General features: G+C 42.8%; 1 protein-coding gene across 1 annotated transcript in view; it reads right to left on the reverse strand.

Moving 5' to 3' along the window:
- LOC139318287 (cytochrome P450 2J4-like) overlaps positions 1-12,293 on the reverse strand; it is a 78,126-nt gene extending 65,833 nt beyond the window's left edge. The window contains exon 1 of the mRNA XM_070945681.1: positions 12,141-12,293. Coding sequence (XP_070801782.1) covers positions 12,141-12,293 — 153 coding nt within the window. The remainder of the gene's footprint in view (positions 1-12,140) is intronic.
- Between the last annotated feature and the right edge of the window lie 2,718 nt (positions 12,294-15,011).

A 15,011-nucleotide genomic window follows, 5' to 3' on the forward strand; every position in this document is an offset into this window, starting at 1 on the left:
CCGAACATGGCCATTTTGAGGATGGGACAAAATGGCGGCTGCTTCCAGAATTGTGACCTGTGGCCATGCGATGAAGTAGTCGGTTCTCAGCCCTCTGGAAGGCCTTGGAGCTCTTCAAATGATGTAAGGATGAAGGTGTTTGGCCTGGAAGGGGGGGAAGTCAGGCATAATTCCTGGGGGCGGGGATCTGGCAAGAGTGGGAAAAGGCTTCTGGGGACCCAAGGAGCAGAGAGTGGAGCATGCGGCATCTCAGGGGAGTAGGGGAGACTTTGGGGGTGTCAGGGCAGGTGGGTCCTGGGCCTGTACTAGACCTTCAAGGGCCTCCCCTACCCCTGAGGGACCCCCGTGCTCTACTTAATAACCTGCACATTTGTTTAACAATTCACAGGGAAGAGCAGGGATTGGGGGGGGGTTCATTAGGTGAGAACTCTTGCCAGCTTCCGCATTGGCTTTGCTTGTTGGAAGCTGGCAGTGAACCTTGCAAGTGGTGATTATGTGATCGTGGGATGTGGCGAGGTGAGAGCTGAGGTGGTGCAGTGGTTAGAGTGCAGCACTGCAGGCTACTTCAGCTGACTGCTATCTGCAGTTCGGCAGTTCAAATCTCATCCTTCTGAGGTCGGTAAAATGAGGACCCAGATTGTTGGGGGCAATATGCTGACTCTGTGAACCGCTTAGAGACGGCTGTAAAAGCACTATGAAGCGGTATATAAGTCAAAGTGCTATTGTTATTGCTATATGTGTCATGCCCTGGGGGAAGACGAGCTGGAACTGGAGCTGACAGAGATTGTGGCGGGGAGACTTCGTTGGCTTCGGAAGAAAATGGGGAAGGCTGTCAGGATTAGGACAGCTTGTAGGCAGGGAGGAACAGCAGCAGGACAAGAGAGAGGCTAAGCAGTGAACATGAGAGACAGAGCTCAGGCGATGAGCAAGGACCACCCCCTCTTGATCCGAGAGCATGGAGAGTGGAGAGAAGGTGAGAACAGCGCAGACTGAGCTGGCTACATGGGAGGAGAGAAACTCGCCCCTCTTCACACCTGGGGACTGAGACTTAAGGAGACACTGTGCGGAGGGGCATTTGTCGGGAACAAACACTGAATTCCTGGAGTGTTGAGTGCTGATGTTTGAACTTTCCAAGAGTCCTTGCATTCTTTCTGGTTTTCTGGACTAATTACCTGAACTCCCTGATTTACCCTGCTGGATTTATTGCTGTGCAGTTGTGGTGTTCACAGCGTTGGGCTGGACTATTTGTAGCCAGAAGCTGCTTGAGGTGTATGTGGGTGTTTGTCATCACTTTGCTCTGGGACCTGCCAGAAATGTGGGAACTTCGGGGAAATTTGGAGCAATAAAGGGACGGTTTGAACTGCCAGCTGCCTATGTTATCTCTGTGCCGTGCCCTGGGTCATCACAGGATGCTGCAACTACTGTTATTGCGAGCTGACCACCAAGTGCCTGAATTACGATCACCTGATCCTTGGAGGACCAGTCCTAAATCCCACTCATTCAGAATTGTCATTAATTTTGAACGATAGTTGAGTGAATGGTCATTCGGCAAAAACTACTTGTTTTTGAGGTAATCCTCAATTTACAACAGTTCTCTTAGTGATCGAAGTTACAACGGCAATGTAATAAGTGACTTACAACCATTTTTCACGCTTATGACCAGTGGTGAAATGTACATTTTGTTACTACCGGTTCTGTGACTGGGTGGGCGTGGCCAACTTTTTTTTTTTTACCTTTTAAAATCATTTTTTCTACAACCTCTTCAGCCGAAGTGTTGTAAAAAGATGCTTTTAAAAGTCTCTGACAATCCCAGCTGAGTTGCCTGATCGGCAGAGGCTTTTTTTCTTTTAAAAGCCTCTGACGATCCCAGCTGAGTTGCCTGATCATCAAATGTTAAATGATAATTAAATGTTTTTAAAAGAAAAAAAGAAAATCAGGCAATTCAGCTGGGATTGTCAGAGGCTTTTAAAAGAAAAAAAGCCTCTGCCGATCAGGCAACTCAGCTGGGATCGTCAGAGCCTTTTAAAGGCATTTTTTTTTCTACAGCCTCTTTGCTTTTAAAAGCCTCTGACGATCCCAGCTGAGCCGCGCGATCATCAGAGGCTTTTTTTTTTACTTTTAAAAGCATTTTTTCCGTCGAAGAGGTTGTAGAAAAAATGCTTTCAAAAATTAAAAAAAAAGTCTCTGATGATTGTGCAGCTCAGCTGGGCAGGGATTTTTGCTACCGATTCTCCGAACCACCTGCAGCCATTGCTACCGGATCGGGCGATCCGGTCCAAACCGGGAGCATTTCACCCGTGCTTATGACCGTTGCAGCATCCTCATGGTCACGTGATTTACATTTGAATGCTTGACAACTGACTCACATTTATGATGGTTGCAGTGCCCCGGAGTCATTTGAACACCTTTTGCGACCTTCTGACAAGCCAAGTCAACAGGGAAACCAGATTCACTTAATAACCGTGTTACTAATTTAACAACTGCAGTAATTTACAACTGCTGCAAACAGTCATAAGTTACAGGTAGTCCTCCACTTACAACGGTTCATTTAGTGACCATTCAAAATTACAAAGGCACTGAAAAATGTGACTTATGACCGTTTTTCACTGTTGTGACCTTTGCAACCTCCCCATGATCATGTGATCAAAATTCAGATACTTGCCAACTGGTTCGTATTTATGACCATTGCTGTGTCCCGGGGTCACGTGATCCCCTTTTGCGACCTTCTGACAAGCAAAGGGGAAGCCAGATTCACTTAACAACCGTGTTACTAACTTAACAACTGCAGGGATTTACTTAACAGTTGTGGCGAGAAAAAACACACGTAACAAATTTCTCATTTAGCAATGTAACTTTCGGGCTCGATTGTGGTCGTAAGTTGAGGACTACCTGTACTGTGGTTGCTCTCCTTTCCCTCTGCTCTCCCCTGCCACACAAACACACACAGAGCACCATTTATTCCATACACTTATTTATACTTGGTCTCTCTTGTTAAAAGACCTGAGCTCTTAAAAGACCAGACTACAATATGGGTAGTCCTTGACTTACAACCATTCGTTTAGTGACTGTTCAAAGTTACAACAGCACTGAGAAAAAGAGATTTATGACCAGGGATGAAATGCTCCCGGTTCGGACCAGATCGGGCGATCAGTTAGCGATGGCGGTGGGTAGTTCGGAGAACCGGTAGCAAAAATCCCTGCCCCACCCCCCACCCCCGCCCATGCACACCCAATCGCCCGGTCCCCACTTGCCCACTTGGCAGCTTGCTGCTTCTTTCAGGCTCGCTCGCTTTTCCTGCCTTGCTTCGACTGCTGCAATCCATTGCATCAGCTAGCAACTTAATCTGCCTGCCTGCAATCAATCCAATCAGTGAGCAACTCAATCTTCCAGCCTTGTGCCTTCAATTTGGTAAATAACTGGGGGTTGTTATTTTTTTGGGGAGCTTTAAAAAAAATAGTTAATTGGGGTTTTTTTTAGGAGGTTTTTTTATAGACAGCAATTTAAAGTTAAGGAAGTTTTAAATTTAGCTGCTTTTATCTAAAAATATAAATATAATTTATTTATTTATTTATTTGTTTGTTTGTTTGTTTGTTTGTTTGTTTGTTTGTTTGTTTATTTATTGGTTCGATTTATATGCCGCCCTTCTCCGGAGACTCAGGGCAGCTTACAATGCGTTAAGCAATAGCCTTCATACTTTTGTATATACCTGCTTAGTAGGGCTATAAAATAAAATAATAAAATAAAATAAAATATTTGTGCAGCTTTCTGAGATTTGGTGTGGTTCTGTAGTGTTTCACTCTAACTACACAAACACACAAAATCTCACAAAGCTGCATGTGGCATTTTGTGTGGAAAAAGTGTGAAAGTTGGTTTTTGAGCTTTTTGTGGCCATGTGAGGTTCCTGCTTGTTGCAGGGGCCATTTTGGGTGAAGTGCAGCTGCTTTTACATTGTGTGTGAGTCAGTTGTGTTGTGTTGTGTGTGTGTGTAAAGTGTAAAAGTTGGTTTTTGGTACTTCTTATTGTTTTATGTACTTTGTTTATTATTTTTATTATTTATTATTATTGGCCATAATAAATGGCCAATAATCACCTGACCACCTGACCACCAAGCCACGCTCACCAATTAAGCCACGCCCACAGAACAGGTAGGGAAAATTTTTAGATTTCACCCCTGCTTATGAATATTTGTCAAACTTTCAAACCGTTGCAGCATCCCCATGGTCATACAATCAAAATCTGGATGATTGACGCGGGATGGTTCTGGGATCATGTGACTACCTCTTGCGACTTTCTGACGGGCAAAATCAATGGGGATGCCGGCTTCGCTTAACAAACCGTGATGCTCATTTAAAAATGTGCAGTGACTCACTGAACAACTGTGGCCAGAGAGGTCGTAAAATGGGGGCAAGACTCACTTAATGACCATTTTGCTTCGCAACAGGAATTTTGGGCACAATTGTGGTCGTAAATAGAGGACTACCCATGTATGTTTTTAGGCCAATGTAAGAAAACAAAAGCTTACTCACCACATGAAAGAAGCTGCCCACAAATCTTGTACCAAAAATCAGGCCTTTGGTTAGTTTCTGAAAGTTTTCCTCCTCAAGAGAGAATCGGTACCCGAATACCAAGACGGCTATCACATTGAAGAAAGCATTGGTGACTGGCAACAAAGGATCTAAGGGCTGACCTGCAAATTAAGAAATTGATTGTCAAATGAATAAAATACCTAAGGATAGAAGTATTTCTGCTGGTTCGAATCTCTCCAAGGCTCAAGGTTGACTCAGCCTTCCATCCTTTCTAAGGTAGGTTAAATGAGGACCCAGTTTGTGGGGGCAATAAGCTGACTTTGTATAAAATATACAAAAGTATGAAGGCTATTGCTGAGCACATTGTAAGCCGCCCTGAGTCTCCGGAGAAGGGCGGCATATAAATCAAATTAATAATAATAATAATAATAATATTGCATCCCATTGCTTGCAGAAATGGAATAAGTCCTTGATTTACAACCAGTCACTTAGCAACTGGTCAAAATTACGTTTTTTATCCTTAACATGTCAGGGTTCCGACAGATGCCCTAATTAATTTATGAGCCTCGAGCCAAGTTTCAAAAGAAATCCAGTTATTTATTAGGAGCAACATGTCAGCACGTACCCAAGTGAAGTCTGCTCTGTCCCTTGTAATTTACAGCTCAACTATGACCCTGTTTCCCCCCTCCTCCCAGAGTTTGTCATAAATCACATTCTCCAACAGAGCACTTTCATGGGCTGTAGAGAACACGCCTCTCCGGCTGGCTCTGGTAACCTAGGATACAGCCTTGAGAAAGGTATGCGTGGAATGTGCTTCTGGTGGCTGCCGTGCTGCTTTGTCAGTTTTCCCCCCTCCTGCCTATGGCAACTCGAGAGCAGGCCAGGAATGCTTTACGAGTTGACATAAAAACTATTTATGTCCTGGATTTGATGTTCCGATGGTGGCGTGCGCACACCTACAGTCACATGTCCGCATTTTCGGCACTTGGCAACCAGCCTGTATATACAGTGATCACATGACTGCAAGAACCAGCATTTACAGGTAGTCTTCGATGTACGACAATTGAGTCCAACATTTCCATTGCTAAGTTGTTAAGTGAATTACTTAAAATAAGGAAAAGATCTCATTTACAACCTTTTTTTAAGCACAGTTGTTAAGCGAATCACGGCAGTGCTTAAGAGAATCATGCAGTCGTTAAGCGAATCTGTCTCCCCCCCCCACTGACTTGGCTGGCTGAAAGCTGAATGGGGAATTTGTGACCATGTGACCTTGAGATTGTGCAACGATCATAAATACATGCCAGTTGCCAAGTGCCCGAATTTTGATCTTGTTACCATGGGAATGCTGCAAACAGTCATAAGTTACAGGGAGTTCTCGACTTACAGCCTTTTGTTTAGTGACCGTTCAAATTTACTGAACGACACTGAAAAATGTGACTTATGGCCGTTTTTCAGAGTTATGACCTTTGAAGCATTCCCCATGATCATGTAATCAAAATTCAGATGCTTGCCAACTAGTTCGTATTTATGACCAATCCTGTGTCCTGGGGTCATGCAATCCCCTTTTGCGGCTTTCCGACAAGCAAAGGGGAAGCCAGATTCACTTAACAACCGTGTTACTAGTTTAACAACTGCAGGGATTCACTGAACAATCGTGGCGAGAAAAGTTGTAAAATGGGGCAAAACTCACTTAGCCAATTTCTCACTTAACAACATAAATTTGGGGCTCAATTGTGACCATAAGTCAAGGACTACCTGAACTTCTGTTTTCGGACAAAAAATGTCCCATAGAAAACAAATAAATAAAGTTATTTTATTTTATTTATTTATATTTTATTTATTTATTTATAAAAAAAATAAAGTTCACTTTATAACCTATGCATTTGCTTAACGACCAACTCAAAAAAGGTAAGATCAAGTACAGTCATGCAGGTGACCTGTTTAACGACTTATCGCGTTTTATGACCATAATTGCAGGCTCAATTACAAAGTCAAGGGCTACTTGTAAAGATTTAGATAAACTGGACAGCCTTAGCTGGTCTCACCGACCGTTGGCATCAGCAAAGATCTCCACTAGCTGACCGGCCTCGTCTTGTATTTGATTCTCTATGCCTGTCTTCCCCACTCCAAGTTTCCTCATAGTAAGTAAGCCAAATCGCCTCTGTTGCTTCCAAGTGTGGCCGTTGGAAAGAATAATGCCTGAATCAAACAGAAATAAATGAGAAATTGTTACTCATAAGAGAGATGCACCAAAGTTATGAAATCATCAGCTTGAGGCTTCCTTGGTGCTCTCTGAGCTTGGTTGTTTTCCGGCAGAGGTTTCATCACCCAAACTACATAACATCATTGGTGCTAGTAGGAAGTGGGGTTTGCTCCAGGGGTGAAATCTACTTACCTTCCCTACCGGTTCGGAAGTGCATGCGCAAACCTTCTGCGCATGCTCAGAGGGTAAAAAACAGGTTACTTTCTGGTTAAACCAGGAAGTAACAACGACTGGGCGTTGCCATTGCTACCGGTTTCTTCTGAACCGGTCTGAACCGGTAGCATTTCACCCCTGGTTTGCTCCCTGTTTAAATACAAGGGGCTGCACACAGCCAAGCTCAGAAAGCACCCAGGGCCCCTCATTTCAACCCTGAGCTACAAATATTCTCCTTTATTGGACTCATCAGTTTAGAAGAGGTCACGTTCAGCAAGTCGTACTGCAGTGGTGGGTTGCTCCCGGTTCGCACCGGTTCGCAAGAACTGGTAGTAAAAATTTGTAGTAGTTCCGAGAACCGGTAATAATATTGGCTGGCCACACCCCTAAACCCGTCCCTGGCCCGGTGGCGGCTCGCTTACCCCACCCACCTCATCAGAGCTTTTTTTTTTTACTTTTAAAAGCATTTTTTCTACTACCTCTTCAGCCAAAAAAATGCTTTTAAAAGTAAAAAAAAAAAAAAGCCTCTGATGATCCCGCGGGTCAGCTGGGAACGTCAGAGGCTTTTCAAAGCATTTTTTTCTGCAACCTCTTAAGGTTGTAGAAAAAATGCTTTTAAAAGTAAAAAAAAAAAAAGTTGTCCACGCCCACCCAGTCACATTACCCCCCTACCAAGCCACACCCACAAAATAAGCCATGCCCACAGAACCGGTAGTAAAAAAAATTAGAACCCACCCCTGTCGTACTGGTATATTTTTGTGGGAATGAAGGACGTGCAAGAATGACACAGAATGAGACACAACGCTTAAGGAAATATTCTTTAACACAACATGCTAAAACTGGATTTATTCACTTCGGCTTGGTAATCTCAGGTAGGCCCCGTGTCACAAATCAAGGCTAATATTGAAGTCATACATTCTCCTTGAAGTCGTAGTTTGGAGTTGGTTTGCATATCAAGGATTGTTTAAAACGGGACTTGCAACTGGATCAGCTTCAGAATCCTTGCTAATTCCTAATTGTTTGTATAATTTTTAGTGCATTCTTAGTTGCCCAGTGTCACCTTGATAAAATGGACATCCATATAAATCTGTGTTCTTTCAAAGTTGGCAATTTTGGATGTCAACACTCAGAATTCCCCAGTCAGCCATGCTGTTGACGTTCACACACACACGTCAATTTTAAAATGGAAATTCCATATTCCTCAGATCGGTACTTTTTCAAAAGGCAAGTAGACTTGGTTTCTCCTTGAAGATGTTTCACTTCTCATCCAAGAAGCTTTCTTCAGTTCCGGTCAATGACCAGATAACTGCAAGGAATATAAATCCTTCCATCCTCCTCCGTTCCGTCAGAACTGAAGAAGCTTCTTGGATGAGAAGCGAAATGTCTTCAAGGAAAAACAAAGTCCAGTTGCCTTTTGAAAAAGCATATTTGGGACAACCATGACCTGGATGACTGAGAATCTCGGCGGATATATTGCTCAGATGCTTCCCAGAAGAATCAACCATCGTACGTAAATTGAGGACCCAATTTGTGGGGGTAATAAGCTGACTTTGTATAAATATACAAAAGGATGAAGGCTATTGCTTAACGCATTGTAAGCCGCCCTGAGTCTCCGGAGAAGGGCGGCATATAAATCAAATAAAAAAAAAAAAATACTCAAAATGATGGTTGCAATGATGCAACTGAAGTTCTAGATAGTTTATTGCATCCACTCACAGCCAAATCTTTTTTCTTTCTTTTTTTGCTGTGTTCCAGTGACATGGCCTTCAGCAATTCCCCAGCCCATGAGATTGACTTAAATCATCTAGAGCTGTTAATGTAGCATTTACCATGTTTCCCCAAAAATAAGACCCTGTCTTTTATTTTTTTGAACCTCAGAATAAGCGCTCGGCCTTATTTTGGGGGAGGTCTTATTATTTTGGGGCACGTGACTAAGACAGGGCTCCTCTTGCTGTCTTACCTAATTTCCAGCTCTGTCTCCCTAACCCTAACCAGAAGAAATGGCGGGGACTAGCTGCGCTTAAATATTTTAAGTATTTTAAACTGTGTTTAAATATTTCCGGGGGAGGGCTTATTTTTGGGAAGAGCTTATTTTCGGGGAGGGTTTATTTTAGCAGGGAAACATGGTATCAGAATGCATCAGAAACAATATGGCATGCCCACATATTTTTTGGCAACTTCAAGGTGGACAGTGCTGCATCTGATTTGATTGGTTCATATTCTGTCATCTGTTTTTGGACATCCTCCTTACTCGTGAAAGGATCACTTCTCGCTTTCATGCCCACAAAGCTTTCTCCTTTCAGAACTTCCTGGAAACTCATCTCTCTCATTTATAATTTCGGAGAGTTCACATAAACACATAAATATTTAAAATATTTGAACGTTGGGGCTGTTTCTCAGGGCACTGCTGGGGGTGAAGTTGGCTGGTTAGGCTTTTTGTTCTTAAATTGTCATTTTGTACATCTTTATAAATTTTTCCCCAAAGTCCATATAATTTAGTTGTCCTAATATGAAGTCCCATTTAACATTATCAAAGGCTTTTTGTGCATCAATAAATATCAATGCCACTCTGATCAAAATGGCTTCCTGCCCAGAAGGCATATAAGGAACAATATTAGGACTGTCTTAGATACTATAGAATACTATGAAGTCCATAATGAGAAACAAATGGCATTGATATTTATTGAAGTTGTCATTTTGAAAGGCACTTTGAGCCTTGCCGGACTAAATGGCATATATACTGTAGCAAATAAATAAACGGAATTTTAAAAAAGGAAAAGCACAGTTTACAACTTACCTTTTCCTTTAGACAGAGCCCTTAAAAAGGGAGTCTCTACTCGCTCAGAGAAGTCGTCGGAATGGTTGATCAATCCAAGTTTGACAACTTTGTATCCTGACAGTACTATTACAGGTAAATTCCATGCCAGTAATGTGTAAATGTTTCCATAACGTTTCGCAAGCTGCCATTAGGGGGAGAGGAAAAAAAAAAAAAGAAGCAATACATTCAGGTGACGAAGAATACAGGTAGTCCTCAATTTACAACCAAAATTGAGCCCAAAATTTCCACAAGAAGTGGAAGTGAATTTTGTCTCATTTTACGAATTTTCTTGCCACAGTTGTTAAGTGAGTCGCTGCAGTTGTTCAGTCAGTAACAGAGTTCTGAAGTGAATCTGGCTTCCCCATTGACTTTGCTTGTGAGAATGTCACAAAGGGGATCACATGACCCCAGGACATTGCAACCGTCATAAATACAGTCCGGTTGCCAAATTTTGCACGCCCTGGAGATGCTGCAACAGTTATAAGTATAAAAATGGTCATAAGACACTTTTTTCAGTGCCATTGTAGCTTCGGTCACTAAATGAATGGTTGTTAAGTCCAATAGTTCATTTAGTGACCGTTTGAATTACAAAGGCCCTGAAAAAAGTTACTTATGACCATTGCAGCATCCCCATGACCATGTGATCAAAATCGAGACGCCTGGAAACTGACTCGTATTTATGACGGTTGCAATGTCTCGGGGGTCATGTGATCCGGGGGTGGTATTCACTTACCTTCGCTACCGGTTCGCAAATATGAGCGCACGCACCACCTCTGTGCATACACAGGACCTTCCGTGCATGCACAGAGTGTCAAAAACAGGACATGATTACGTCCGGGCGGGTAGGCGGAGCATCCCGCCACCACCACTACCGGTTTACCCGAACCGGATAGAACCGGCTAAATACCACCACTGATGTGATCCCCTATTGCAACCTCCTGACAAGCAAAGTCAATGGGGAAGTCAGATTCACTTAACAACTGAGGTGATTCACTTAACAACAGTGCCAAGAAAGGTTGTAAAATAGGGCAAAACTCACTTAACAATATGTCTCACTTGTCAATAGAAATTTTGTAGTTGTACTGTAAGTCGAGGACTGTATTTGATTTCTTCTTTCACAGCAAGTAAGAGGTAAAAATTGTCATTGTAAGGAAGAAACCATGATCATCATTCCAAAGAGCTGCTCTTCAGTTTCCGCATTGGACTCATAACCACCTTTCTCAGTCTGTTCCTCCTCCTGGTTTTGCTTTTCAGCCAAGATTCCTGCTGTTTTTGCCCTCCCACCTTTCCTTTATTTCCCTGGTTTTCTCCATCTATCATTTTCTGTTCTAGCATCCTTTTGAACACATGTTTGTAGGGACAGCAAGATTTCTTCCCAGAGTCAGAGAAACGGCTTGTAAAATCAGCAGGAGTTTTCCTGATCACACAGAAATATAGACCTCATATAGAGACTACCTCGTTTAACAACAATTCCCAGGTAAGACACCAATGACTTTATGACTGATCTTTGCATTTATGAACTGGGCAGGACTGTAAAGCAAAGGAAATCTCAAGTAAGTCCAGTGGTGGGATTCAGCCAGTTTGCACTACTTCGGGAGAACCGGTTGTTAACTTTCTGAGCAGTTTGGCAAACTGGTTGTTAGAAGAAATTATTAGGGCAGAGAACCAGTTGTTAAATTACTTGAATCCCACCACTGAGTAAGCCCCATAAGCACAGTCAGCAGTTCACTCAGTGACCAGTTCCCACTGTGCTCATTAAAGGAGGAACTACCAGGATCATTATCCATTTCTCTCCTAAACAAATTCTCAGTCCCCTAAATGCCATGTGTTCATTCTCCAGACTTTTACAAGATCCTTCTCCATCACTGCCACCGAAGTCAAATGACTGCAGTTCTCTTCATTAAGTTTAATAAATAAATAATAAATAAAATAAGTTTAAATAAATAAATATAGAATAACCGAGTTGGAAGGGACCTTGGAGGTCTTCTAGTCCAACCCCCTGCTTAGGCAGGAAACCCTACACCACTTCAGACAAATGGTTATCTAATCTCTTCTTAAAAGCTTCCAGTGATGGAGCATTCACAACTTCTGGAGGCAAGTTGTTCCACTGATTAATTGTTCTCACTGTCAGAAAGTTTCTCCTTAGTTCTAAATTGCTTCTCTCCTTGATTAGTTTCCACCCGTTGCTTCTTGTCCTGCCCTCAGGTGCTTTGGAGAATAGTTCGACTCCCTCTTCTTTGTGGCAACCCCTCAAATATTGGAACACTGCTATCATGCCACCCATAGTCCTTTCTATTAAACTAGATATACATAACTAGACAAATAAATAAGCAAGCAAGCTTCATAATCGAAAAACAAAATACACAAGTGGAAAAAATACCTGAATTAGAAGATCAGGAGTAAGTCTAAAGCCAGTCCGCCAGCTGATTCCAATTAAAGGAAGCGGCAAAGGTCCCGGTGGGCATTTTCTAAGTAACCAGAGTTGTTTTAGAAAGTACACAACTGAAAGACTCAGCAGCAGAAGCAGAACCATTGAAAATATCCAGAGTTGCTCCATTATTTCCACTTTTCCTTCCTCTCTTTCAATGTCTCCACGACAACAGGGTGGATCAAATCTGTTCTCTCCGATACCTTCCACCGAGAAGTGACTAGCATTATTAGGGTTTGTTTGTTTTTTTAAAGAGTGCTTCATATAGCCCACTCAGGAAATGTTTGGAACATAAAAGCTTGTACCGTATATAATTTGTGTAGGAATGTGTTCCTCCTTATCACACTCGAAATGACATGGTTAGGAGAATGGATAAATCAGATAAGTCTCTTGAAAGGAGCTGAAAACAAAGGACATAGGATAGAACAGCCCTATGATCAACTGGGCAGGCATGCAACATGGGTTAGTACCGAATAGATCAAGTTCTGTTTTCACTGAGCCCAGAAACCAGGAAGGGAGGGAACACTTTCCCAAGAAGCAGACAACAAGACAAAAAGGATAACCGGATCCCCATTGATCATGGCAACATGACCAGCACCTGCCTATCAGAGCCCGGGTGGCGCAGTGGTTAGAATGCAGTACTGCAGGCTAACTCTGCCGACTGCCAGCATTTCGATTCTGACCGGCTCAAGGTTGACTCAGCCTTCCATCCTTTCGAGGTCGGCAAAATTGTCAGGGGTAATATGCTAACATTTGTAAATTGCTTAGAGGGGGCTGTAAAGCACTATGAAACGGTATATAAGTCTAAGTCAGGGGTGAAATGCTCCCGGTTTGGACCGGATCGCCTGATCCGGTAGCAATGGAGGCAGGTGGTTCGGAGAACCGGTAGCAAAAATCCCTGCCCCCCCTCCCCCATTGCCCAGCTGAGCCACGCAATCATCAGAGGCTTTTTTTTAATTTTTAAAAGCATTTTTTCTACAACCTCTGGCCAAAAAAATGCTTTTAAAAGTAAAAAAAAAAGCCTCTGATGATCGCGCGGCTCAGCTGGGATCATCAGAGGCTTTTAAAAGCATTTTTTCTACAACCTCTTCCACCGAAGAGGTTATAGAAAAAAAATGTTTTTAAAAGGAAAAAAAGCCTCTGCCGATCAGGCAAGTCGGCTAGGATCGTCAGAGGCTTTTAAAAAAAAAAGAAAGCCTCTGCCAATCAGGCAACTCAGCTGAGATCGTCAGAGACTTTTAAAAGCATTTTTTTTACAACCTCTACAGACGACTCAGTCATATTCCTCCCACCACCAAGCCACACCCACAGAATCGGTAGTAACAAAATTTACATTTCACCACTGGTCTAAGTGCTTTTGGTATTACTAGCAGGAGCCATTTGTGGGGGAGGGAGCTCCTATTTCAACACAGGATGAGCCAAACTCAAACTCTCAGTCACAGCAAGCCACAGCATCATTAACTTCCCAACATCTGGGAGAAGAAAAATTGGAAGATCCAGTCACTTAGATGAGTTCTACAAGGGGACGTAATTTAGTGAACGGACTCTTTTCTTTTTTTTTTTCACATCCAGGCAAAAATCTCCAGGCATGATAAGAGTTCCTTTCATGTGACTGTAGTTTGGAATGGTGTCTCAAAACATAGTGGCATTCAACTACTACTACTGCAAATTATTATTATTATTATTATTATTATTATTATTATTATTATTATTATTATTATTATTATTAACAGGTAGTCCTCAACTTATGACCACAATTGAGTCCAAATTTCCATTGCTAAGCAAGACAGTTGTTAAGTTTTGCTCCATGTTACGACCTTTCTTGCCGCAGTTGCTAAGTGAGTCACTGCAGTGAATAACACGGTTGTTAAGTGAATCTGCTTTCCCACATTGACTTTGCTTGTCAGAAGGTGGCAAAAGGGCATCACATGCAGTGGTGGGTTCCTCCCAGTTCGGTCCGGTTCGGCCGAGCCGGTAGCGGTGACGATATGACATCACCGAACCGGTTCTCCCCCACCCACCCACCCTCCCCCCACCCACGTTATTCTTACCTTTTATTTGGTCCCACCCCCAATCTATTGCTGCCTCCTGAGTCCCAGCTGATGACTAGAAGAAAAAAAACTGTTTAAACTCTTGCCGCCAGACTTCAAAGGGCTGTCCTACAGCTGATCAGTGTTAAAAGCAAACAAATGAGTCGGGTCGTAAGTGCGAGGACTGGTCTTAAGTGCGAGGACCTTCCAGAAATGACTCTGACCAGCTAGCCACGCCCACCAGTCACATGACCTCCAAGCCACACCCACAAAATAAGCCACGCCCACAGAACCGGTAGTAAAAAAATTTAGAACCCACCCCTGATCACGTGATCCTAGGACACTACAGAGATATTTTACGAGAAGAGTCCTCCATTCCTCTAAACTGCAATAAAATACCTTATACTACCAGACTCCAAATTTTGGGCTTAGACAACTTAGAACTACGCTGATGTCAGTCTGACCTAAGCATAGTACATAAAATTATCTGCCACAATGTCCTTCCTGTCAATGACTACTTCAGCTTCAATCACAACAATACACAAGCAAATAATAGAGACAAACTCAAGGTAAACCGCTCCAAACTTGATTGCAGAAAATACGAATTCAGCAACAGAGTGGTCAATGCCTGGAATGCACTACCTGACTCTGTGGTTTCTTCCCCAAACCCCCAAAACTTTAACCTTACACTGTCTACTGTTGACCTCACCCCATTCCTAAGAGGTCTGTAAGGGGCGTGCATAAGTGCACCAGTGTGCCTACCGTCCCTGTCCTAATTTTCTTTTTTTACTTA

This window comes from Pituophis catenifer, unplaced genomic scaffold (genome assembly GCF_029215685.1).
Source record: "Pituophis catenifer annectens isolate HBS135680 unplaced genomic scaffold, rPitCat1.0.hap2 SCAF_6, whole genome shotgun sequence".
In the NCBI taxonomy this organism is placed as follows: domain Eukaryota; kingdom Metazoa; phylum Chordata; class Lepidosauria; order Squamata; family Colubridae; genus Pituophis; species Pituophis catenifer.